Genomic DNA, 26664 nt, shown 5'->3' with positions numbered 1-26664 from the left:
AAAGCATGGGGTCGTATGAGGTACAATTAAAACCACAGGTCCTTGGTGAGGACCTGCTAAAGCAGGGGTAGGCAACCTGTTCCAGAAAGAGCCATGAGGGTGCAGGTTTTCTTTGCAGCCACTGACTCCACCAGGTGATTTCACTGATTAACTGATTCCATCTGCTCAAAGTGATATTAATCAGTAAAATCACCTGGTGGAGTCAGTGGCTGCAAAGAAAACCTGCACCCTCATGGCTCTTTCTGGAACAGGTTGCCTACCCCTGTGCTAAAGCATGGGGTTGTATGAGGTGCATTATGAGGTTGTATGCGGTGCAATTAAAAACACAGGACCTTAGTGAGGTAATATCCTGAGGTTATCCCAAGATGTTACTACCCACTGGTCCTGCTAAAGTTTGATGTTGGTGCATTAAAATGGCAGGTCTGATGGTGAGATGGTCTCTCAAGGCAGGGGGCTACCCTAGAGTACCATCCCTAGAGACCTGCCAGGTGTGAATATAGAGATTTGGATGGTCATGGATACTAAGACAGAATGGAACAGAGCCACTTGGTGATGTGTTGTGTGCCATCGCCAGGTACCACAGTGGGCACAAGTGTAACTGGGAGCAGCAGCGTGAAGGCCTCGCTCTTTGGAAAACCTTTATTTGTCTTCGACTGTGTTCACTGCAGCATTGAAACTGGGCGTTGTGAAGTAGCTAGCCACCGTCATGTTTGTAGTTGTATTCACTGAGTCACCGGTGTTGTTCAGACTCTGGCTCCTCACCTGCAGTGAAAGATGGAGAGCCAGCAGCAGCACAACCACAAAAACCAGACACAGCTTCATCTTAACACAGTCAGCACTCAAACCCAATGCCCACTCTGGATCCTCTAATCACATATATAATCAATAACACACTATAATATAGGCAGTTATTTATATTGTTTTACATTCCTGAAAATGTTCTAATTTTATTTTTAATATATAATCATGACCCTCCTAACCAACAGCCCTGTATTGTGGCCAAATAATTTCATTATACTTTGATTTGAAGTAATGAATATTTGTCCATTGCTTAAGTTGCTGCCCCAGTCGGTTCCAGAGTTTAACCCGACACACAGACACACACAAACATTTCCTCGTAGTTCTTACTGGCTGAATCTTAAAGTTACTACAGCCCCTCAGGCTAACCCCCCTTCTCTGTGTGTGAAGAGTTTTTGAATATTAATAGGCAGGATACTTTTATTTGTTTAGTTTTAACAACTTAGACTGCAGGAATAGATTATGAGTGTGCTCGTAATATCCTACCTTGTGTATAACTCTAATAGCACGTTTCTGGAGTATAAAGAGGGGATGTAGTGAACCTTTATAGTTATTGCCCAAAATTTCAATGCAGTAGGTTAGGTAGGGCAACACTAATGAACAATACAGTAAATACAATGCATTATAATCTAAGAAGTATTTAACCTTGTTAATAACAGACACTTTTAGAAACTTTACTTTGTATGTGTCTGATGTGTGCTTTCCAGGTTAATTTGCTGTCTATAGTTATTCCTAAGAATTCTATTTCTGACACAGTATCTATACTGACACCATCTATATTTATTATCTGACTTAATTTTTCCTTGTAGTGTCCAAAGAATATCACTTTAGTTTTATTTAAATTTAGGGAAAGTTTGTTAATATCCATCCATAATTTCAGTTTAAGTTATTCATTATTTATACTATGAATTAGGTCATGATAATTGTCACTAGAATAGAATATATTAGTATCATCTGCAAATAGAATTAGTTTTAATAACTTTGAAACACCATATATATCATTTATATACAAATTATACAACATTGGACCCAATACAGATCCTTGTGGGACCCCACAAGCAATGCCCAAATACCCTGACTGAAATTCACCCATCTTCACAAACTGTTGTCTCTCTGTTAAATAACTCTGGATCCAGTTCAAAGCACTCCCCTAGTGCCATATCTTTCCTTTTTTTTTTTTAGTAAAATTCCATGATTAAGAGTATCAAAAGCTTTTTTGAGATCAATAAATATTCCAGCTGCATATTTCTTCTTGTCTGATTTATGCATGATTTCTTCAACCGCATCAATTATGTCGTTTAATGTTGACCTGGCTGACCTAAAGCCATACTGACTTTCATTAATTATGTTGTGTTTATCTATAAATTTCTCTAATCTGTTGTTAAAGATTTTCCCTAATATTTTTGAAAACTGAGGGAGTAGAGAGACTGGTCTGTAGTTAGTGAAGATGTGTTTGTTTCCATTTTTATACAGTGGTATTACTTTTGCAATTTTCATTTTGTTTGGAAATGTTCCTGTTTGGAATGATAGGTTGCATATATATATATATATACATATATATATATATATATATATATATATATATATATATATATATATATATATATATATATATATATATATATATATATATATATATATATATATATATATATATATGTTAAAGGATTAGAAATACTCTGCATAATTCTTTTTATTACAGTCATATCTATATCATATCAGTAGATGATTTGTTATTTGTCTATTAGTTCAGCCTGGGTTACTCCAGACAGAAACATTGTCTTTGAATTATTTTCTATGGGTGAATTGTCAGGCTGATTTTCTTTGCACTTAGGAATTTTATCAGCCACGTCTGGTCCAACATTTACAAAAAAAAATTGTTAAAACTATTTACAATGTCATTCATATTATAGTTATCTAAATTCTTATCAGTAAAATAGTCTGGATATGACTTATTACTTTTACAACCCTTAATAACAGTATTCAATATTCCCCAAACCTTTTTAGTGTTATTCCTATTGTTATGTAATAAATTGCTATAATATATATTTTTTGCTAGTTCTCATGATATCAGTCAGTTTATTTTTATAAATTTTATATTTATGTTCAGATTCCTCAGTCCTTAAACTAATAAACTGTCTCTCTCTATATATTTTTTTACAAGCATTACGTAACCCCTTGGTTATCCATGGACTTTTTATAGCTATATTGTTTTTACTAATTTGACAAATTGGGCAGTTTTTATTATATACTGAAGTAAAGATTTCTAAAAAAAAATATTAAATGCTGAATCCACATTTCTTTCCCTATATACTGTGTACCAGTCTTGTTCTAGCAGGTTATGATATAGTGAGTTGATACCATTGGTCATTTTTATTTGTTTGTATATGAGTTTTTGGGGTGTTTTAAGGTGATTACAGTTGTCATCATATACTATAAAGACAGGCAGATGGTCAGATATGTCACAGATCATTAGGCCGCTGATACTTGTAGACTCCATGTCATGTGTGAAAATGTTGTCAATGAGAGTAGCACTATGAGATGTAATTCTACTAGGTTTAGTGATAGCTGGATAAAAACTCACACTGTGCATCCTATTGATATACAACCCCTGGCAAAAATTATGGAATCACCGGCCTCAGAGGATGTTCATTCAGTTGTTTAATTTTGTAGAAAAAAAGCAGATCACAGACATGACACAAAACTAAAGTCATTTCAAATGGCAACTTTCTGGCTTGTAAGAACACTATAAGAAATCAAGAAAAAAAGATTGTGGCAGTCAGTAATGGTTACTTTTTTAGACCAAGCAGAGGACAAAAATATGGAATCACTCATTCTGAGGAAAAAATTATGGAATCACCCTGTAAATTTCATCCCCCAAATTAACACCTGCATCAAATCAGATCTGCTCATTGACATTGACCCTATGCCATGACATTGACCCTATGTGTCTTTTTGCAAGTAATGTTTTTTGCAGTTTTTGCTCTATGGGCAAGATGCATTATCATCTTGAAAAATGATTTCATCATCCCCAAACATCCTTTCAATTGTCCAAAATATCAACATAAACTTGTGCATTTATTGATGATGTAATGACAGCCATCTCCCCAGTGCCTTTACCTGACATGCAGCCCCATATCATCAATGACTGTGGAAATTTACATGTTCTCTTCAGGCAGTCATCTTTATAAATCTCATTGGAAAGGCACCAAAAAAAAGTTCCAGCATCATCACCTTGCCCAATGCAGATTCGAGATTCATCACTGAATATGACTTTCATCCAGTCATCCACAGTCCACAATTGCTTTTCCTTAGCCCATTATAACCTTGTTTTTTTTCTGTTTAGGTGTTAATGATGCCTTTCATTTAGCTTTTCTGTATGTAAATCCCATTTCCTTTAGGCGGTTTCTTACAGTTCGGTCACAGACGTTGACTCCAGTTTCCTCCCATTCGTTCCTCATTGTTTTGTTGTACATTTTTCGATTTTTGAGACATATTGCTTTAAGTTTTCTGTCTTGACGCTTTGATGTCTTCCTTGGTCTACCAGTATGTTTGCCTTTAACAACCTTCCCATGTTGTTTGTATTTGGTCCAGAGTTTAGACACAGCTGACTGTGAACAACCAACATCTTTTGCAACATTGCGTGATGATTTACTCTCTTTTAAGAGTTTGATAATCCTCTCCTTTGTTTCAATTGACATCTCTCGTGTTGGAGCCATGATTCATGTCAGTCCACTTGGTGCAACAGCTCTCCAAGGTGTGTTCACCTCCTTTTAGATGCAGACTAACGAGCAGATCTGATATGATGCAGGTGTTAGTTTTGGGGATGAAAATTTACAGGGTGATTCCATAATTTTTTCCTCAGAATTGAGTGATTCCATATTTTTTTCTCTGCTTGGTCTAAAAAGTAACCGTTACTGACTGCCACAATCTTTTTTTCTTGATTTCTTATAGTGTTTCTTAAAGCCAGAAAGTTGCCATTTGAAATGACTTTAGTTTTGTGTCATGTCTGTGATCTGCTTTTTTTTCTACAAAATTAAACAACTGAATGAACATCCTCCGAGGCCGGTGATTCCATAATTTTTGCCAGGGGTTGTAGTCATCGGTTGGTTTGTGATTATTTGGGTTCATCAAATCAATATTGAAATCTCCACAGATAAATATTTTTTGTTACCTATTGTGGAAAATGTTTTTTCCACCCACTGTAAAAAATTCCAGACTTGAACCAGGTGACCTGTATAAGCAACTTACAATAATATTTTTTCCTTTTTGCATTGAGTATCTCTGTTGTTATGCATTCTAATGTATCATATATTGTCATTGTCATATTTCCTATTACTTTGAATTTAATGTTATTATGGACATATATAGCAACTCCACCTCCCATTTTATTTCCTCTGTTTACATAGTTCAAGCTATAACCTTCTAACTCGAAATCTATGCCTTTATCCTCATTAAACCATGTTTCTGAAATCGCAATAATGTGAAATGGCTGGGTAAATTGTTGTAAATATTCTTTGATGTGGATGAAGTTACTATACATGCTCCTACTCTTGAAATGAATAATTGAGAGTTTCGCTTTGGAGTCAACAAAATAGTTATAATCATCTTCAGATAAGTATTTGCAATCTATTGGGTTGGATAATAAAAACAGGTTGTTATCAGGATCCAATTCATCTTCCAAATCTAATGCCCTATAATCAGTGTACTCAAATGATTTCAGTGTACTCAAATGATTTCAGTTCCAAGTGTCCATAGTCCAGAATCCTTTGTTGTATCCCTACATCATTTTGATGTTTTCATGTATCAACTTGGTCGGAAAACATACATGATGGTTTCACGGTCCTCCCCTGGATCAGGATTAGGGACCTGTAATAGGGGGAATGATCCACTTCGATAATGCTGTGGTTTTGTAATCTGCTGTCTGTCTCGCAGCTCCATGTGAGTACCGGCAGTCTCACTTGGCTCAGGAGACAGTTTTGTTATTGTCGGCCTGTCATCTGTCTCTGCTTCCGAGTCATGTGAAGCAGCAGATGGTTCTATCTGTGGTTCCTCTATCTTTACTTTTTTCTTTCTTCTAACCACAGCCACACCTTCATTGTCCTCCTTTCTTACAAACATTGCTTTAGTCTCTGTGACCCCTCTCCTTCTTTTCACACATTGTTCCAGCCACAACCTTGCCACTTTCAGCTCTTCCTCTTTCTGTCCCTTCGCTTTCCCTGTCTTGCCTGCTACACTTACTTCTAACTTTCCTACAACATCCTTCCAGTCCTCCAGCTTCAACTTCCCAGAAACACCATATTTCCTCTTCCACTTGGGCAAAAACTTAACAGCATCAGGATTTAAAGACAACATAAACTTCACATCTCCTATTTGTCTAGGCTCCACCTTGGAGCAACAAGAATTCCCCATAATACCTACGTGATCACCAAAACACACAATTACATGCAAAACACACTAACATGCACTGACATGCATTCACTGTGCCTGTGGTCCTTTAGCGCCACTATTCTCAACGTGTCAGTTCAGCATGACCTTGCTACAACGGGTCATTTCAGCATGACCTTGCTAACACAACGGTAAATCATAAAACTTAAGCACCTTACTTGTTTTGCTGTCTCCGTTCCACTCGTCTGGGTCCGGATGCCGTCAATCCACCGTTGGCAGTCGGAGGTGACTCTAAAACACCGGCCTGGCGAGGAACGACCCCTCCCAGGTCTTTGCTTCAGTCCCACTAGTAAGGACCGGCCGTCGACAGGCTTTGGCATGTCTTCCTCCTCCTGTCAGCAACTGGGTATGTTGGCAACCGGGCGGGAACACCAAGTAATGTCAGGGTCAAACATCTTTAGACACTTAAGAAAGAATGGACATGGGATGCAGCAAATCTTTTTTTGTCAGCTTTGCAAAGGGAAGAGCAGTCTCAGAGCACACAGTCTCCACCTTACTCTCTTTCTGACTCTCTTCGACTCTTCCTGTGCTCAGCATCATTTTATTCAGTCCAAACAGTGTGACATACAAGCAGGATGTGATCATAGTGACATTGTCAGTCACCTTGAATAGAAGCAAACATCCTGTGCAGCTGGTAGATAAAGATTCATTACAAGATTTAATACATGTCTTATCTGTGGGTTTGTTGTGGTTGCTAGCCTATACTCCCTTCTTTTCCCATCAACATGTCTCCAGGCAGGCTGTGAACCCGACTGGTACACATCAATTCCATTGTTTCACTGTCTTCCCACGAAAACTTTCCTCGCTTCAAGGCCGCAATCCCAGCAGAGATGTGCAGTACTACATGGTGCAAAGATATAAGCATCCATAAGACATGTGATGCAGAACAAATGATAAGTGTTGTGATGGTACAAACATAATTTTTCTAACACTTCCATGATAGAAGAATTATTGTTGGATGGCATTATATCGGTGCAATATAGTTATGTTTTATCCTCATTCATATTTTTTTTAGTTCTTCTATGTCTTTGATGATGAGTACCTAGGCTTCCTCAGGTGTACCTTCAAGTTTAATGTATACTTTGCAGTTCATAACCCATGTGTTCTGTATTTTGTTTTGTTTCCATAAATATCTGGCTTTCTTAACAATGTCCGGATTCCTTTTTGTTAAGTGGTCATTCAAGTAAACATTTGTGCCCTTTAGCTTTTTCCCTTGTTTCATTAGTGCAATTTTGTTTTTCCTGTTTACAAACCTCAAGATCACAGCTGGCGTGTTGTTGTCCCTAGCTGGCAGAGGGTGGCAAGCCTCGATGGTATCCACGTCCAGATTAATGTCTCTGGTTGCGAGAAAAGCTGCCACTTGTTGTTCCACGGAGCTCATCTCCAACTCGCCGGCTCTGTCCTTGCTGTCTGTGGTCACAGCATGCGCGTATGACCGGGGTTTTAACGTCAACTCGGTCACAATAACATCATTTATTCTTGACTATTGCTCCAAGTCACCCACTCTTCGCTCCAGTGCTGCAATCTTCCTGTCCCTCTCCTCGACTTGCGCCCGTAGTTTTGCGACTTCTTCCACAAGTTGCAAAATCTTGTCTTGTTTAGACTTAATCTCACAAACATCATGTGAGAGAAAGTTGTGCCTTCCTAATGTCCTCATTTTCCTCCATTAATGTTTTTTTTTGGTGGCATGATGACGAGAAGGCTGAGTTAGCAGCTAACCGATAACTAACCTTTAGCTTCTGCTCACCAAACAGCATAAAATGACACCCAAATTTACATACAGAGGTTTAATCAGTGTCCGATCTTAACAGCAAACATCCACAATCCTTACTCGTAATCCTTAATCGTCCAAAATATTTGCGTGAACAAGTACTCACGACACAATTCAAAAACAACGCGCAACGATAAACCAGAACCCGGAAATATCCTGAGCCTCAACGTCACCACTTTGATGGATGTTCCTTTATACCCAATCACGAAACTCACCTGTTTCCAACTAAGTGTTCTTTGAGCATTCATCAACTTTCCCAGGCTTTTATTGCACCGTCCCAACTTTTTTGAAATGTGTTGCAGGCATCCATTTCAAAATGAGCAAATATTTGCACAAAAACAATAAAATGTATCAGTTTGAACATTAAATATCCTGTCTTTGTGGTGTATTCAATTCAATATAGGTTGAAGAGGATTTTCAAATCATTGTATTCTGTTTTTATTTACATTTCACACAACGTCCCAACTTCATTCGAATTGGGGTTGTATTATTAAAAACAAGATATTTTTAAAACGTCTTCATAATTAAATTTTTTAACAGATCTATTTCGTGAAGCAAGAGATACAGAAATCATAAATATCAGTCGGATTTATTTACTAAAAGCACAACGTGAAGCAATAAAATGATATCATTTACAATTGTTTGTTATTTTAACATTAATGCAGGTTCTTTGTTTTAAAATTTGATTTGATTTATTTATTTCAATCAGCCAACTCATGCAATAACAGAAAAATGAATGAATAGATCAATCAAACAAACAAACAAACAAACAAAAAAGAAAATACATAACGAATGAACTGATTGGTGCATATCCAACATTTATATATGAGACTGCTGGTGACTAACAACCTGCTGAAAAGGTCAAAACTTTGACCTCCTTTAAGTTGCAGTCTGTTTATAATCACTGTCCTTGGTGCTGAAAGCATACTCCTTTCAAATCTTCTCATAAAACACTGTGAACAAGTGTATTTAACAGTGCTGATTAGTTAGAAATGTTTTAAATATTTATTTGCAATGTTACATTTAAATATCTGTGACTGCATTCATCTTGCAAAGCGTATCCCACAGAAACCATCGAGTTATGTTTCAATTTAAAATAAATAATAACTGTGAAGATGCAGAACTCTCTTAAAATTTCAAATAACTGACATTACATTTATCTTGATTTTAATAATTGACTAAATAAACCTTAGTTTTTCTTTAGGTAAATTTGCCAAAAGTAAAAGTAATTTATTGCACAGGACAAATTGTGTCCTCTCCACTAGATGTCAGTATAACGTTAAAAACCACAAGTTATTTGCCCTTCCCCTCAGAAAGCCTTTGTTTCTGGATCCGAACAGAGAATCATTTGAACCAAGCAGGACAGCAGATGGAATGGTGCTGCGCAAATCGTGAGAATTATACATTCAATCTGTTGAAATAGCAAATTAATGAATCAGGAATAGTTTGTTGAACATATATGCGTTGCTGCATCACGATGGGGACCGACATGAGAAGTGGATCCCGGGATTTCTCCTGGATTTCTTTTCCTCTTTGTCTGCTGCTGTTTGTCGGAAAGCAGGCTTTGGCTGAAATAAGATACTCTGTTCCCGAGGAGGTGAAAGAAGGAACCGTTGTTGGAAATGTTGCAAAGGATCTCGGCTTTGACGTCACCTCTTTGACAAACCAACGGTTCCGTGTTGTTTCTGAGTCTGAGGAGGATTTTTTTGAGGTAAAACAGGACAGCGGTGCTTTGTGTGTCCACAAGAAAATCGACAGAGAGGAGGTCTGTCAGGGGAGCGGCGCATGTCTAATGGAGCTGAAAATAATCCTTGAAAATCCTTTAGAAATACATTATGTGGCTGTAGAAATTACTGATGTTAATGATCACGCACCCAGTTTTCCTAAAGCGGAACAAACGTTTGAAATAGCAGAACATACGCTGCCAGGAAAACGGTTCAAACTGCACACTGCACGAGATTATGATGCGGGAAATAACTCCATTCGTAGATATACTTTAAATACGAATGATCATTTTGATGTCGATGTTGACCAAACCGATGAAGACAAATTGATATTTTTAGTGCTGAAGAAACCGTTAGACAGAGAACAGAAAAATAAACACTCACTGCTGGTTACAGCTGTTGATGGTGGGAAACCTCAAAGATCAGGGACACTAAATGTGACCATTATTGTTCTTGACAGTAATGATAACCGTCCAACATTTAGTCAGCAGAACTATGAAATATCAATAAAAGAAAATGTTCCAGTAGGCATTTTAATATGTAAACTAAATGCATCAGATCCCGATGAAGGCACAAATGGGGAAATTGAGTATAGTTTTGGAAAAACATTAATTCAAAATGTTGACAGTATTTTCGAATTTAACAAGAAAAGTGGTGAAATTAGAGTTAAAGGAATGTTAGATTATGAAGATAATGACACTTACAAGTTGGACGTGGAGGCATCAGATAAAGGAACACCTCCATTATCAGGTGAATGCAGAGTTATTATAAAGATAATAGACGTAAATGACAATCCGCCTCAAATAGAAATCACATCACTGTCAGATACAGTGTCTGAAGATTCAAAACCTGGTACAATTGTTTCTCTCATTACTGTTAAAGATAAAGATTCTGGTTTGAATGGAAAAATTATTTCACAAATAATAAATGATGTTCCTTTTGAATTAAAACCCTCTTATAAAGAAAATACATATTCAGCTGTGACAAAAGGATTTTTGAATCGAGAACAAATGTCACATTATGAAATAACAATCAAAGCCACAGATTGTGGTGAGCCTCCCTTATCCACTTTAAAAACACTGAATATTCAGATTTCAGATGTCAATGATAACAGTCCACATTTTGAACAAAATCCGTTACAGTTTTATCTTGTAGAAAATAATGTTGCTGGAAAGTCAATATTCTCTGTGAGTGCAACAGACAAAGACCTGAATGATAATGCAGCTATTACTTATCATTTTGTGAGAGAAGGTCAAAATGGAATAATGTCTTTCCTAAATATAAATCCTGATAACGGACACATTTCAGCACTAAAAAGTTTTGACTTTGAAACACTGAAAAGTTTCCAGTTCCAAATTGTGGCCACAGATTGTGGAACTCCATCACTGAGCAGCAACGTGACAGTGAACGTGTTCATTGTGGATCAGAACGACAACCCTCCAGTCATCCTGTATCCAGTCAGTGCTAACGGTTCTGCTGAAGGTGTGGAGGAGATTCCCCGAAATGTGAACGCAGGTCACTTGGTGACTAAAGTAAGAGCCTATGACGCTGATATAGGATATAATGGCTGGTTACTGTTTTCACTGCAGGAGCTTACTGACCACAGTCTGTTTGCTTTGGACCGCTATACAGGACAGATCAGAACACTTCACTCATTCACAGAGACAGACGAGGCTGAGCATAAACTGGTCATACTGGTCAAAGACAATGGGAACGTTTCACTCTCAGCAACAGCTACTGTGACTGTCAAACTTGTGGAGCCCAAAGAGGCTTTTGCAGCTTCTGATATTAAAGGTTCAGCAAAAGATGAAGAGGACAATAATGTGACTTTTTATCTCATGATAACTTTGGGCTCAGTTTCCACACTTTTCCTCATCAGTATCATCGTGCTGATTGCCATGCAGTGCTCCAAAACCACAGACTATTCCTCCAAGTATTTGCAAGAAGCAAATTATGGTGGAACTTTGTGCAACAGCATCCAGTACAGATCTGGAGAGAAGCGTTACATGTTAGTTGGACCCAGGATGAGTATTGGATCTACTATAGTTCCTGGAAGCAATGCAAACACTCTGGTGGTTCCTGACAGGAGACAGACATCTGGAGAGGTAGGATCATTTAAAACCAAATTATATATAACTAATCCTTTTCAAACATGCATTTTCTATTTTCTACATTTTTGACCATACTGGCCTGTTTCACTAGCAAATCAAACTTGCTTTTTAAAAAATCTGTCAGATGTGATAAAGTCTCATGCCTCCAGTTTGAGAATTTATTTTTTTCATTTTTGTTATGCATAATCACATCAGTTCTTCGCATTTCCAGGGAAGTAATGGTTCTTTGTTCCACCTTTATCTCTTTGGGCTTTTGCCTGTGTGCTGTGCACAGTTTAATCTTACCTAATTTTGGCTTGTGGCTGGATTTGCATTTGTCTGATTTCTCTATTCATGTACCCAATATACACTCTTAGAAATGAAACATACACTCTTAGGCATAAAATGTTGAATTTAATTGATAAAGTTCAGGTAACTTCTTCCACATAACATTGTTAATTAAGTGCAAAACAACATTGTCATTGACATTAATTAAATCAAATGAAACATTATACTTAAATCCAAATATTGTGTTGCATTTAATTGTCAAAGTTAAGTGGAAAAAGTTACCTTCACTTTATCAATTAAATTCAACATTTTATTTCTTAGAGTGTATACTCAATTTCATTGTTTTTCACAAACATGAATGGCAATCATTTCTGTCAACGTAAATTAAAAGTCATGTTTTGTTTTAATTTTAAACAAACGAGTTTTTCACCATCTAAACTGTGATATTTGTGACCTTGTGTGACATTCTATTCTATAACATTCGACTCGAATGAACTTACTGTGTTGTGGGTTTGTTGTAATACAGAAATACTTTGTTGAGAATGAGACTTTCTGTGATCGCTGTCCGTGGTTCTGAAAACAGGTCTGGTGTTTGTGCCCAAATAAAACAAGTGGCACAAGTGATTTTATATGGAACACATTTTCTGATGAGTTGCACTTTGTCCAAGCCCTTCACTGTTTAAAATGTAAAACCATGACCTTTGATCACATAAGATAAACAAAAACAACGTGAGCACTTTGATTGCAGTGTAATCAAAAGATCTGATCCTACGGAGGTAACATTTTCTTGTTCACTCCTGTCACGTGATTTCACTGACAACAGTTCAGAGTAGCGTAATTCGAACCTCATGTCACGCCATTTCATGGAGTCTTTGGTTTCATTCAAAACTTCTCAGAGGTTCCCGAATGTCTGAGTCCAGTGACATATTATTTTTGAATGATCTGATGTTGAAATATTCTTAATTATTTCATCCTCTGCATCTCATTGTGTTCAGAGAGTTCGAGCAAGCTTGTTTTAAAATTATCCATCTTTTTCGTCCTCGTGGTGTCACTGTTACATTTGAAGCCAAGAAGTCTTTGTCCCTCCCCATATAAAGCCTTTGTCTCTCTGCTGCACTGAGCAAAGAAGCGTTTGAGCTCGTCAGCTGATCAAGTCGCGCGTTGCTCTTTTCTTCATATGCGACACTAAACGACAAGAATATCGACAAATATTATTTATACAAACAGGCTCCCGTGAATTTAAATGTTACCGGATAACGATGAGGACCAAAAGGACAAATGGATCCCGGGACTTCTCTCGGATTTCTTTTCCTCTTTGTCTGCTGCTGTTTGTCGGAAAGCAGGCTTTGGCTGAAATAAGGTACTCTGTTCCCGAGGAGGTGAAAGAAGGAGCCGTTATTGGGAATGTTGCAAAGGATCTCGGCTTTGACGTCACCTCTTTGACAAACCGACGGTTCCGTGTTGTTTCTGAGTCTGAGGAGGATTTTTTTGAGGTAAAACAGGACAGCGGTGCTTTGTGTGTCCACAAGAAAATCGACAGAGAGGAGGTCTGTCAGGAGAGCGGCGCATGTCTAATGGAGCTGAAAATAATCGTTGAAAATCCTTTAGAAATACATTATGTGGCTGTAGAAATTACTGATGTTAATGATCACGCACCCAGTTTTCCTGAAACGGAACAAACGTTTGAAATAGCAGAACATACGCCTCCAGGAATGCGGTTCCAGCTGCACACTGCTCATGATCCTGATGCGGGAATTAACTCCATTCGTACATATACATTAAATTCAAATAATCATTTTGATGTTGATGTTCAGCAAAGCGATGAGGACAAAATTTTATTTTTAGTGCTGAAGAAGCCGTTAGACAGAGAACAGAAAAATAAACACTCACTGCTGGTTACAGCTGTTGATGGTGGAAAACCTCAAAGATCAGGGACACTAAATGTGACCATTATTGTTCTTGACAGTAATGATAACCGTCCAACATTTAATCAGCAAACATATGAAATATCACTTCATGAAAACGTTCCAATTGGCACGTTAGTGTTTAAATTGAATGCATCAGATCTCGATGAAGGTACAAACGCTGAAATACAATATAGTTTCGGAAAAACGTTGAAACGCAAAGTTGACCATATTTTTGCACTGGACATGCAAAGTGGTGAAATTAAAGTAAAGGAAATGTTAGATTTCGAAGAGAATGACGTTTACAGGATGGATGTAAAGGCGTCAGATAAAGCAATACCTCCGCTATCAGGTGAATGTAGAATTATTATAAGAATAATAGACGTAAATGATAATCCACCTCAAATAGAAATCACATCACTGTCAGATACAGTGTCTGAAGATTCAAAACCTGGTACAATTGTTTCTCTCATGACTGTTAAAGATAAAGATTCTGGTGTGAATGGAAAACTTATTTCACAAATAATAAACGATGTTCCTTTTGAATTAAAACCCTCTTATAAGGAGAATACATATTCAGTTGTGACTAAAGGATTTTTGAATCGAGAACAAATGTCACATTATGAAATAACAATCAAAGCCACAGATTGTGGTGAGCCTCCCTTATCCACTTTAAAAACACTGAATATTCAGATTTCAGATGTCAATGATAACAGTCCACATTTTGAACAAAATCCGTTACAGTTTTATCTTGTAGAAAATAATGTTGCTGGAAAGTCAATATTCTCTGTAAGTGCAACAGACAAAGACCTGAATGATAATGCAGCTATTACTTATCATTTTGTGAGAGAAGGTCAAAATGGAATAATGTCTTTCCTAAATATAAATTCTGATAAGGGACACATTTCAGCACTAAAAAGTTTTGACTTTGAAACACTGAAAAGTTTCCAGTTCCAAGTTGTGGCCACAGATTGTGGAACTCCATCACTGAGCAGCAACGTGACAGTGAACGTGTTCATTCTGGATCAGAACGACAACCCTCCAGTCATCCTGTATCCAGTCAGTGCTAACGGTTCTGCTGAAGGTGTGGAGGAGATTCCCCGAAATGTGAACGCAGGTCACTTGGTGACTAAAGTAAGAGCCTATGACGCTGATATAGGATATAACGGCTGGTTACTGTTTTCACTGCAGGAGCTTACTGACCACAGTCTGTTTGCTTTGGACCGCTATACAGGACAGATCAGAACACTTCGCTCATTCACAGAGACAGACGAGGCTGAGCATAAACTGGTCATACTGGTCAAAGACAATGGGAACGTTTCACTCTCAGCAACAGCTACTGTGACTGTCAAACTTGTGGAGCCCAAGGAGGCTTTTGCAGCTTCTGATATTAAAGGTTCATCAAAAGATGAAGAGGACAATAATGTGACTTTTTATCTCATGATCACTTTGGGCTCAGTTTCCACACTTTTCCTCATCAGTATCATCGTACTGATTGCAATGCAGTGCTCCAAAACCACAGACTATTCCTCCAAGTATTTGCAAGAAGCAAATTATGATGGAACTCTGTGCAACAGCATCCAGTACAGATCTGGAGAGAAGCGTTACATGTTAGTTGGACCCAGGATGAGTATTGGATCTACTATAGTTCCTGGAAGCAATGCAAACACTCTGGTGGTTCCAGATAGGAGACAAACATCTGGCGAGGTAAGACATTCAAAAGTAATTTGTTTTTGAATATCCACCTTCCATTTCTTGTTTTAGTTACAGAATTTTCATCATGATGGATGTAAAGCTGATTAATTGCTGTAACAGTTTCTGAAATGTGTTTCATCAGCTGGGTCTAATGCTTCATTTCATAGTTCGTTTGGCCTGTTCATGATTCTCGTTGCTTTACAGAAATATTATTGTGTTGTGTTCTACTCTGACATAAAATACAACTACATAGCTTTAAACATATCAGCAGAGGTGGGAGTAAGTCACTTTCAAGTCCTGTCTCAAGTCAGCTTAACATTTGGTGGTCATTATGATTTTAGACTTTACTTGGGACTTGCTGATTCATGACTTGAGAGTGACTTGATGGTCACTTACTTCCACCTCTGCATATCAGAGTTGCTTCTTTGTTTGTGTTTTGTTTTTTTTGGGGGGGGGGGGGGGGTCTTTTTACATCTGCCCTTGGAAGCTCTTTATCAGCTGTTATATAACAGATGCCTGTGCATGTTGCTTTGAAAGGTATAGACTTTATTCCTTTCCTGACAGACTAGTGATCTGATCAGACTTAAATTGCAAAGGTTTGGGCAGCAGGATTGAAACGCTGGAATGTTGAAACATTTATTGATCTTTGTCAAAATACTGACAGAAAGGTTGAGAATTGCATATTCTGTGGAGCTGGGAAAGGAATTTGCATTAGGTTTGTCAAGGTCCACAGTGGGTTGTTAATTTTAATAAGACGTTGTGGTGGGAACAGAGGTACCTTTTACTTTTCCTTACACTTACAGTATGGGTGCATACTGGGTGCATTTAGCATAAAACAAAATCTCTTAATCTCTTCCAGTTCCAGGTTGTGGCCACAGATTGTGGAACTTAAGTCTAGATTTCTTTGATTGTTTAAATTTTGAAAGATCCAAATTATGGGCAAACAAACATCACTGTCAACTGTTAAAAGTGGGCAAATTGCAATTCTGCACCAAGAAGGGTTTTCTGAATGAAAGATGAGAAACTATCAGTTAGCAGACCTGCTGTACACCGTGCAATCGAAAAATACAAGAACAATGAATGTTATGGTGACAAACATTGTTCTGGAAGACCTCGTAAAACCACCCCAAGGGAGGACGACATTATTTGAAGGTGAGTAATCAGGTCACAGAGTAGTTCCTGCAAGAAGATTCGAGCCAATCTGCTAAATCATGGCACTAAAATCAGCAACAGTGCCATTTCACATCCTTTGAGCTAAGAATTTGGATTAAAATTGTATAAACCTGCTGCCAAGCCAAGGTTTACACTGACCATGAAAAAGAAAAGACTTATGTTTGCAAAGAAACACAAAGATTGGACAGTAGAACAGTGGGCTAAAATCCTATTTTCTGATGAATCGCTTCTGCAGCAGTTTGTTGTCCAAAAGTGACATGTGCGAAGACCAGTAGGACAAAGGTTCAATGACAGGTACACAATATCCACCATGAAACATCCTCCAAGTCAAATGATGTGGGGTGCAATGAGCAAAAAGGGAACAGATGGACTTCATTTTCTTGACCTCCGCTCCACAATGAATGGACCCAGGTACAAAGCTCTGCTAGAAGAGAAATTAAAACTTCATATGGAAGTGCATCAGACTGAAATTTTCATGCACGACGGTGCACCTTACCACAGATCCAAGATCATTTCAGACTTCCTCAGAAAAAATGGGGTGCAGACATTTGAATGGCCAGGCAACAGCCCTGATCTTAATCCTATAGAAAATGTTTGGACCTGCATGAAAGATAAAGTTGCAGAAAAGCAGCCAGCTAATGCTGAAGCACTGAGGACAGCAATTAAGGAGGTTTGGACGAAGAAAGTGACTCCAGAATATTGTGCTTCCCTGATAGACAGCATGCCTCGCCACATCCAAACTGTGATCCAAAGCAAAGGCGGACACACTAAATACTAAAGGAAAGGACCATTTTCACTCCATACGAAAGAAAACTGTACAGGTCATAGTGAATTTCAATAAAAAAATGATTTCCAAAATAATTTTGGTTGTTGTAATAATATATTTGTCCATTTTGTGGGGGAAAACTCCAGTTTGCATGGGTGGCATTAAACTTTTGCAAATGACTTTATCTATCTATCTATCTATCTATCTATCTATCTATCTATATATATATATATATATATATATATATATATATATATATATATATATATATATATATATATATATATATATATATATATATATATATGAACACACACACACACTGGGTTGATACAACCATATGTTCTGCACTGTGGCCTTTACGGGGGTAGGCAACCTGTTCCAGAAAGAGCCATGAGGGTGCAGGTTTTCTTTGCAGCCACTGACTCCACCAGGTGATTTCACTGATTAACTGATTCCATCTGCTCAAAGTGATATTAATCAGTAAAATCACCTGGTGGAGTCAGTGGCTGCAAAGAAAACCTGCACCCTCATGGCTCTTTCTGGAACAGGTTGCCTACCCCTGCTCTAAAACAAAGAGGGTGTGCTGGAAATCGCTGCCCATGGTGCTGAAAACAACTCGTTTCAAATCTTCGGTGAGTGCATGAGGCACAAGTGACATTGAAAGAAACAAATCTCACTCTATATACTTTTGACAACTACTTCACAATTTTATATTTTAACAAAACTTTTTTTTTCGGGGGTGGGGTGGGGGGGGGGGGGGCTTTGGAAGAATCAATTTCAGGCAGAATTATTTTCCACAAAAACAAAAGTGAACTTGACAAATCTTGAAAAAAGGATCAAATATTATTTAAATTTTAGTATCAAGCAAGGGTTTTTTTCTTATTTAAAGGGATTAATATGTCTTATTTTACATTAAGCAGGACAATTCCCTTGCCTCGTCTCTGGATGTCGCTATTAAATAAGAAACAACAAAGCCTTGGGACCTTCCCTCACAAACCTTTTGTTTCCAGAACCGAACAGCCAGCCATTTGAAGCAAAGACGTTACCAAATGGTTCCGAGATGCTGTTTTAGCAATTACGGCTTTCAAGTTGGAAAATAATCATTTCAGTTACGGGGTGCTGAGAATTTCAGTGTTGGATAACGATGGGGACCGAATGGAGAAGTGGATCACGGGATTTCGCTCGGATTTCTTTTCTTCTTTGTCTGCTGCTGTTTGTCGGAAAGCAGGCTTTGGCTGAAATAAGGTACTCTGTTCCCGAGGAGGTGAAAGAAGGAACCGTTGTTGCAAATGTTGCAAAGGATCTCGGCTTTGACGTCACCTCTTTGACAAACCGACGGTTCCGTGTTGTTTCTGAGTCTGAGGAGGATTTTTTTGAGGTAAAACAGGACAGCGGTGCTTTGTGTGTCCACAAGAAAATCGACAGAGAGGAGGTCTGTCAGGGGAGCGGCGCATGTCTAATGGAGCTGAAAATAATCGTTGAAAATCCTTTAGAAATACATTATGTGGCTGTAGAAATTACTGATGTTAATGATCACACACCCCGTTTTCCTGCCAGTGAGAAAACGTTTGAAATAGCAGAACAAACACTGCCAGGATGGCGTTTTCAACTACCGACTGCTCGTGATCCTGATGCTGGAATTAATTCCATTCGCATTTACACCATTAATTTACATGATCATTTTGCTGTAGATGTCCGTCAAAACGATGAGGACAAAATGCCGTTTTTAGTGTTGAAGAAGCCGTTAGACAGAGAACAGAAAAATAAACACTCACTGCTGGTTACAGCTGTTGATGGTGGAAAACCTCAAAGATCAGGGACACTAAATGTGACCATTATTGTTCTTGACAGTAATGATAACCGTCCAACATTTGCTGAAGAGACATATGAAATTTCAATTTATGAAAATGTTCCATTTGACACTTTAGTATTTACAATAAATGCGTCAGATCCAGATGAAGGCACAAATGGAGAAATTGAATATATGCTTGGAAACAACTTGAAGCCAAACATATATGATATTTTTTACTTGGACACAAGAACTGGAGCAATTACAGTTAAAGGAATGTTAGACTATGAAGACAATGACGTTTATAAAATGGATATAGAGGCAACAGATAAAGGAGCACCTCCACTAAAAGGTGCTTGTAGATTAATTGTAAAGATAATAGACATCAATGATAATTCACCTCAAATAGAAATCACATCACTGTCAGATACAGTTTCTGAGGATTCAAAACCTGGTACAATAATTTCTCTCATTTCTGTTAAAGATAAAGATTTTGGTGTGAATGGAAAGATTCTTTCAAAAATAACAAATGATGTTCCTTTTGAATTAAAACCCTCTTATAAGGAGAATACATATTCAGTTGTGACTAAAGGATTTTTGGATCGAGAACAAATGTCACATTATGAAATAACAATCAAAGCCACAGATTGTGGTGAGCCTCCCTTATCCACTTTAAAAACACTGAATATTCAGATTTCAGATGTCAATGATAACAGTCCACATTTTGAACAAAATCCGTTCCAGTTTTATCTTGTAGAAAATAATGTTGCTGGAAAGTCAATATTCTCTGTAAGTGCAACAGACAAAGACCTGAATGATAATGCAGTTATTACTTATCATATTGTGAGAGAAGGTCAAAATGGAATAATGTCTTTCCTAAATATAAATCCTGATAACGGACACATTTCAGCACTAAAAAGTTTTGACTTTGAAACCCTGAAAAGTTTCCAGTTCCAAGTTGTGGCCACAGATTGTGGAACTCCATCACTGAGCAGCAACGTGACAGTGAACGTGTTCATTCTGGATCAGAACGACAACCCTCCAGTCATCCTGTATCCAGTCAGTGCTAACGGTTCTGCTGAAGGTGTGGAGGAGATTCCCCGAAATGTGAACGCAGGTCACTTGGTGACTAAAGTCAGAGCCTATGACGCTGATATAGGATATAACGGCTGGTTACTGTTTTCACTGCAGGAGCTTACTGACCACAGTCTGTTTGCTTTGGACCGCTATACAGGACAGATCAGAACACTTTGCTCATTCACAGAGACAGACGAGGCTGAGCATAAACTGGTCATACTGGTCAAAGACAATGGGAACGTTTCACTCTCAGCAACAGCTACTGTGACTGTCAAACTTGTGGAGCCCAAAGAGGCTTTTGCAGCTTCTGATGTTAAAGGTTCAGCAAAAGATGAAGAGGACAATAATGTGACTTTTTATCTCATGATCACTTTGGGCTCAGTTTCCACACTTTTCCTCATCAGTATCATCGTACTGATTGCCATGCAGTGCTCCAAAACCACAGACTATTCATCCAAGTATTTGCAAGAAGCAAATTATGATGGAACTCTGTGCAACAGCATCCAGTACAGATCTGGAGAGAAGCGTTACATGTTAGTTGGACCCAGGATGAGTATTGGATCTACTGTAGTTCCTGGAAGCAATGCAAACACTCTGGTGGTTCCTGACAGAAGAAAAACGTCTGCAGAGGTAAGTTTGAATGCATTCTGTTACTGTAGGTTTTGTGTTTGATTGTCATTACACACAGCCGTAGCATATGTGGATACCTGATAATGTTTTGGCCGTGTGTTTTCAGCGCTGCTTCTGTCCATGTTTGAGCAAAATAACTCAAAGACCTTTCATCCAATTTTGACTATATTTGAGGATCAACCAATGTGATTTGATTTTGAGAAAACTGTTAAGGTCATAGGTCAGGCCAAATTTTTGGCCCATGGATTTCATTATGTTTTGGATATTTACATATATGGCTCTTCAACATTGCATATTTCATGTGATATGATATATAGAGGCAGAAGCTTTTGATCAAAGCTTTGTTGAACAAGTTTATGACCATTCAGTTTCTATTGTGTTTGCTCTTTAAGTGTGACATCAAATATCCTCACAAATTCAAGTTTTTTTTGTTTGTGCAATGACAAATGTAATTTTATGAGCAAAATTCTGGCAGGAAATGAATTGTTTTTGATATCTTCCACACTGAAGAGTCCGTTGGTCCCTGTTAGAGCAACAGACAGAAGCCATTTGGTTGATGGACTTCTGAAATGTTAATTTGAGGTGCTTCACCTCAGTGTCAGGGGATATTTTTTGGCTTCCAAATTAAACACCTCATGGGATATATTATATGCTGATTTACTGAAAAGGATTATAATTTGACTTCTCTTGTATCACAGTGTACTTGACAATATGAAACACCAAGCTGGGTGTGTCATGCTAAACACATCAAATATTGTGCTCAGATTTCTTTGTTAAATATTTTACACTGGCTTGGTGTGGTGAGAATGATTAATGTTGTAGAAATTTTGTTGATAAGATGTTTAATAATTAGAATAATGTTGTAAGTACAATTAGCAATATTTTTGGCTCCCATTCTGTAATTAGTGCTAACACATCACATCTTTTGTACAAATTTCAGTGCGATATTACTAATGTTTGTGCCTATTGGCAGCATAATTTTGATGACGAGGTATTCAGACTTGCACAACAAGTTTTAAAACTATGTGCATTGAAAGATAATTGTGACTCAAAAATGTGTGTTTATAATTACACACCTATGTATAGGTTAAAGGCCTGCTGCTGTTTTTCACATTATTTATTTATTTCTGTGTTTTATTCTATTTTATTGTATAACTTTGTTTTTAAAAGTTTGTGAAAAAGAAGTACAAAGTCAAGTCCAAGCTTTACTGAACAAATCTGCCTTCAGCATGATGACAAGCAAGATATCAAAATGAAATTGGTAAGAGTATAATCCTTTACTTATTATCTCTAGACCAAATGGTTTTCGCCTGAAGTTTCAGGCATTCACAGAATCACCTTTGATGTAACAGGTGGACACAGTAGTTGGTAAAAAAAAAGGAACTATACGTTGATATGCATTTGAAACAACATGCCATTTTATATTTGTCACCGTGCAGGTTTGTGCACCTGTCGACATTCATCGTTAAATGTGTGATGTCTGTGTGTCACCTGTGTGGATTGTCACACCAATCAGGAGGTGGGCATGGAGTTAGAATGCCAAAAATTCAAAGTCATCCCTGCAACCAGAAAAGTCTTAAATGGACTACATTTATATAACGTTTTTCCATCTGCATCAGACGCTCAAAGCGCTTTACACGTCAGTGCCTCACATTCACCCTGATGTCAGGCTATTGCCATGCAAGGTGCCTAATACACACCGGGAGCAACTAGGGGATTAAGGACCTAGCCCAAGTGCCCTTAGTGATTTTCCGGTCAGGCTGGGATTTGAACTGAAGATCCTCTGGTCTCAGTGCTTAACCACTCAACCATCACCTCCCACAGTAAACGGTCTTGATGACCAAATTAGTAACATTAAATCAAAGAATTTTTGGAACATGGCAACACTTTCAACTCTGACCAATATGTGGACACGTTGTAAAAGTTACACGCAGCCTTGAGGCATGTTCACTTTTTTATACAAGGCCTTAGTCCATCCACATTAGGAATTTGCCAACCAAATGTCTTTGCCATATTTGAGTAAACATATAGAAGCCATGGAAAATGTCTGTTGTGCAACCAAAATGCTCCCAGGTCTCAAGGAATTTTCAAACTCTGAAAGACTCCAAACAAGAAAACTCCCTTTGTTAACATTCTGTAGACTCAGTGGAGACATGATTGTCTGGTAAATATGACTGTGAAGTATGTGATTTCCTCAAACTCAGACCAAACACCAAACACGAGGACATTGTTTGAAAGTCATGAAAACCAGACCAAGGACTAATCTGCGCAAACACACCATTTAAGTTGCAACCTCAGAACCTCAGAACCTTGGAGCGGGCCGCAGCCTCAACTTTACCTAAATTCTGGGTCTTTTAGTGAAGTTTAGGGCTAGTGGCCGGTGATCACCTTAGTATTTCTTCTCTTTTTCTTGTTGTTTAATGCTGGCAAATTATACAATATTTTTTGTCTTTCTGATGCCTGATTCTGTTTTTTTCTCTCTGTTTAAGGTGCAGCTCCATCCAGAGATGGGAGTTGCATTTGTGTTGGAGATCCTCCTGTCCTGTGCGCCAACAGCATTTCTTGTATATTCGTCCGTGAATTGTTCTGTAATTTATGTTTGTAGCATGGCCCAAGCAGAGGGTCACCCCTTTGAGTCTGGTCTGCTTGAGGTTTCTTCCTCAGAGGGAGTTTTTCCTTACCACTGTTGCTCTGGGGGTTGGTAAGGTTACACCTTACCTGTGTGAAGCGCTTTGAGGCAACTCTGTTGTGATTTGGCGCTATATAAATTAAAATAAATTGGAAAAAAAACAAAAAACAAAACCTCAAACACCTGTAACAACTTGCCCAATGTCATCATATCAGCACCTGCTATTAACAGCTTCAAGAACCATTTGGATCAACTGTGCAAAGACCTACCTCTTGTGTATGACCATAAAGATACACCTGCTACAAGAGATACCTCAAGATCAATGTATCTACACTCTGATCAAGATGTCCTGAGAGGGTTTGAGGTAGCAGTAGAGCCAACAGAAGAGGCACTTAAATGAGCCGAACATCATGAATCATCATCAGTTGCATAGGAGCTCATTCTGGAAAAATATTCTTCTTCACTTCTTCAATCTTATCACAATTGCTATGCATTCTGGATCTCATGCCCTTTGACTTTTTTTCTTTTGAACAAGCCAAAAGAACTTCTGAAGGGACACCATTACACCAGTGATGTTGGTGCAAGCAGCTTCCCTTGCTGGAGGTGAGAGAAAACACTAAATTTCCTCACTGATGGGATGGAAAAACTTGACCAGGGTTTGTGTAAGTGTGTGTAAAGAGAAGGTGACTAAATGGAAAAGTAATGACACTGCCTGATAGAGAACATTACAAGCACCGAATAGATATTGGATTATGTGAGTATCTTGGTTGTTATCGAAATAACTGTGTAAGGGGCAGAACGTTTCAGCTGACTGTCATATGAAACCAAATGAGTTGAGACATTTGCTTTCTGCAAGTTATAATCTTTTCTCACTCTAGTACCTTTATATATAGTTCTAAAACCATGTGAAATACTAAAAACGTGTTGTGAAAGTGTTGGAACACGGACCCACAACAGGGGGCGCAAATGAATGGACAATGGAGGAAGTCAAATAGCACTTTTACTGTTGTGAAATAAGCACAACAAGCACGACAGATCACAATAGAAAATAATAAAGTCAATTCACAAAGGTGTCATGTGGGCAGGCTCGAAGATAGAAGACGTCTGTCCAAAGCAGAACCGGAACCACACGATTTCCTCCGCCACCGAACCCCGGGGATACTGGAGCCGCCAAGTCCCGAACTCCCAGGTGGCCACTGCCTCCGCTTGTCGGATCTGGTACTGCTGGCGAGGAACAAAAACAGTTAGATGTGGGTGCGTTTGCACCCAGCAACACAGATGGTGAAAAAACCACCTCCACCTCTTGTCAGGAAAATGTGAGTACTTATCAAAAAAGGGTTCAGTACAGTCTCCAGCTGCAAGTACTCACCAACCACTGTCAAAACACAAGCAACAAAGTCACTGTCTGAAAGACAACACAACGGCTGAGTTCGTTACCTCCTCGGTAGAACGATATCTCGGCAAAGAGGTGGAGATGACGTCTTGCTGATATACCGATGCAGATCAGATGAGTGGTGACAGCTGTCATAGGTGATGAGTGTCAGCTGTCACCCCGGCTGCTCCTGTGAGGCGGCAGCGCCCTCTGGTGCCTGGAGCCCGCACTCCAGGCAGGGTGCCCTCTGGTGGTGGTGGGCCAGCAGTACCTCCTCTTCAGCGGCCCACACAACAAAACGTAAAGGAAATGAACTTGTTCCTAATGTTTGAGGATGTCTTTCAATGACTGTGGCCACTTTCCATCAGTGTCAATTTTGGGAGTCACTTCTAATTTCATTTTTGTCTTATTTTTTCTTCCTTTTTTATTTGTTGTCTTTCAGCCTTTTCATGCAAAGTTTTGGTGAATGTTGCAGAGTAGTGAAGAAGATAGTTCATGCAAGGTGGAATGGGTGGAGTGGCAGGAGTGATTTTTGATAGAAGAGTATCTGCAAGAGAAAAAAGGGAAAGGTTACAAGACAGTAGTTTGATGGCTTACAGAGAGTGGCACCAACAAAACAAGGGGTGGCAAAGCTGAAGATGCAATGAGCCTCCTTGGGAATGATGAGTATAGACAGGATTAGAAATGGCCATATCACTGGGGCACTGCAAATAGAACAGTTTGTGGACAAAGTCAGAGACATGTGACTGAAAAGTTTGGACATCCAGAGGAGAGCAATAGAGTATAGAAGAGGAGGAGAAGAAGAATATTTATTCCCATTTTAGTCATAATTTTTTTAAAATCTTTGATTTGTGCTTAATCTTAAACCTTCAAAGGCTATTATTTTATTTAAAGAGATGCTGATTAACTAGCACAGTGGCTTATCAGTTAGCACTGTTGCCTCATAGTGAGAAGGTCATGGGATCACTTCCCACCTGTGGCCTTTCTGTGTGGAGTTTGTATGTTCTCCTGTGTTTGCGTGGGTTCCCTCCAGGTGTTCCAGCTTCCTGCCACATCCAAAGACATGCAGGTTCTGAAGACTGGAAACTTTAAATTGTCCATAGGTGTGCGTGCGAGTGTGAATGTGTTTGTTTCTCTATATGTGACCCTGTGACACACTGGCATCCTGTCCAGGGTGTACCCTGCCTCATGACCTATGACTGCTGGGATAGGCTCTGTGATTTGATCTTGGATAGGTGTTTGAAGATGAGTGAGTGAGTAAGGATGATTAACTGGAGCATTCCATGCCAAGCAGATGTTTTTTATTCTGTATTAACTGCCTGACATCTGTCAGAGGTGAATAACTAAAACACGACCAATCACACACACACACACACACACACACACACACACACACACACACACACACACACACACACACACACACACACACACACACACACACACACACACACACACACACACACACACACACACACACACACACACACACACACACAAATTTCAT

General features: G+C 38.5%; 2 protein-coding genes and 1 long non-coding RNA gene across 4 annotated transcripts in view; 2 read left to right on the top strand and 1 right to left on the bottom strand.

Moving 5' to 3' along the window:
* The window catches only part of LOC117519820 (protocadherin gamma-A11-like), a 911360-nt gene that overhangs the window by 45121 nt on the left and 839575 nt on the right, over positions 1-26664 (top strand). Inside the window, exon 1 of one of the 2 annotated variants that reach the window (XR_004563449.1) lies at positions 13344-15730. The exons of the other annotated variant lie outside the window; for it this stretch is intronic. The gene's annotated coding sequence lies outside the window, so the exon portion shown is untranslated. Of the gene's footprint in view, positions 1-13343; positions 15731-26664 lie in introns of those variants that run through there. 2 annotated transcript variants of the gene reach the window in all.
* Positions 616-17980, bottom strand: LOC117519855. The gene is made up of 3 exons (XR_004563455.1): positions 17971-17980; positions 5892-5908; positions 616-941 (listed from the first exon to the last, which is right to left on the bottom strand). It is a non-coding gene; the product is annotated as an uncharacterized LOC117519855 (long non-coding RNA).
* Positions 18782-24185, top strand: LOC117520496 (protocadherin beta-15-like). The gene is made up of 3 exons (XM_034181831.1): positions 18782-21156; positions 22886-22889; positions 24001-24185. The coding sequence occupies exons 1-3, from the start codon at positions 18805-18807 to the stop codon at positions 24183-24185; spliced, it is 2541 nt and encodes an 846-aa protein (XP_034037722.1). The 5' UTR covers positions 18782-18804.

The sequence above is a fragment of the Thalassophryne amazonica genome, chromosome 11 (genome assembly GCF_902500255.1).
Source record: "Thalassophryne amazonica chromosome 11, fThaAma1.1, whole genome shotgun sequence".
NCBI classification, from domain to species: Eukaryota; Metazoa; Chordata; class Actinopteri; order Batrachoidiformes; family Batrachoididae; genus Thalassophryne; species Thalassophryne amazonica.
This window is presented reverse-complemented; position numbering and strand designations above follow the sequence as displayed.

Bases quoted from the DNA above. Each gene is read 5' to 3' on its own strand.
- LOC117520496 (XM_034181831.1), top strand. From the start codon at position 18,805: ATGGGGACCGAATGGAGAAGTGGATCACGGGATTTCGCTCGGATTTCT.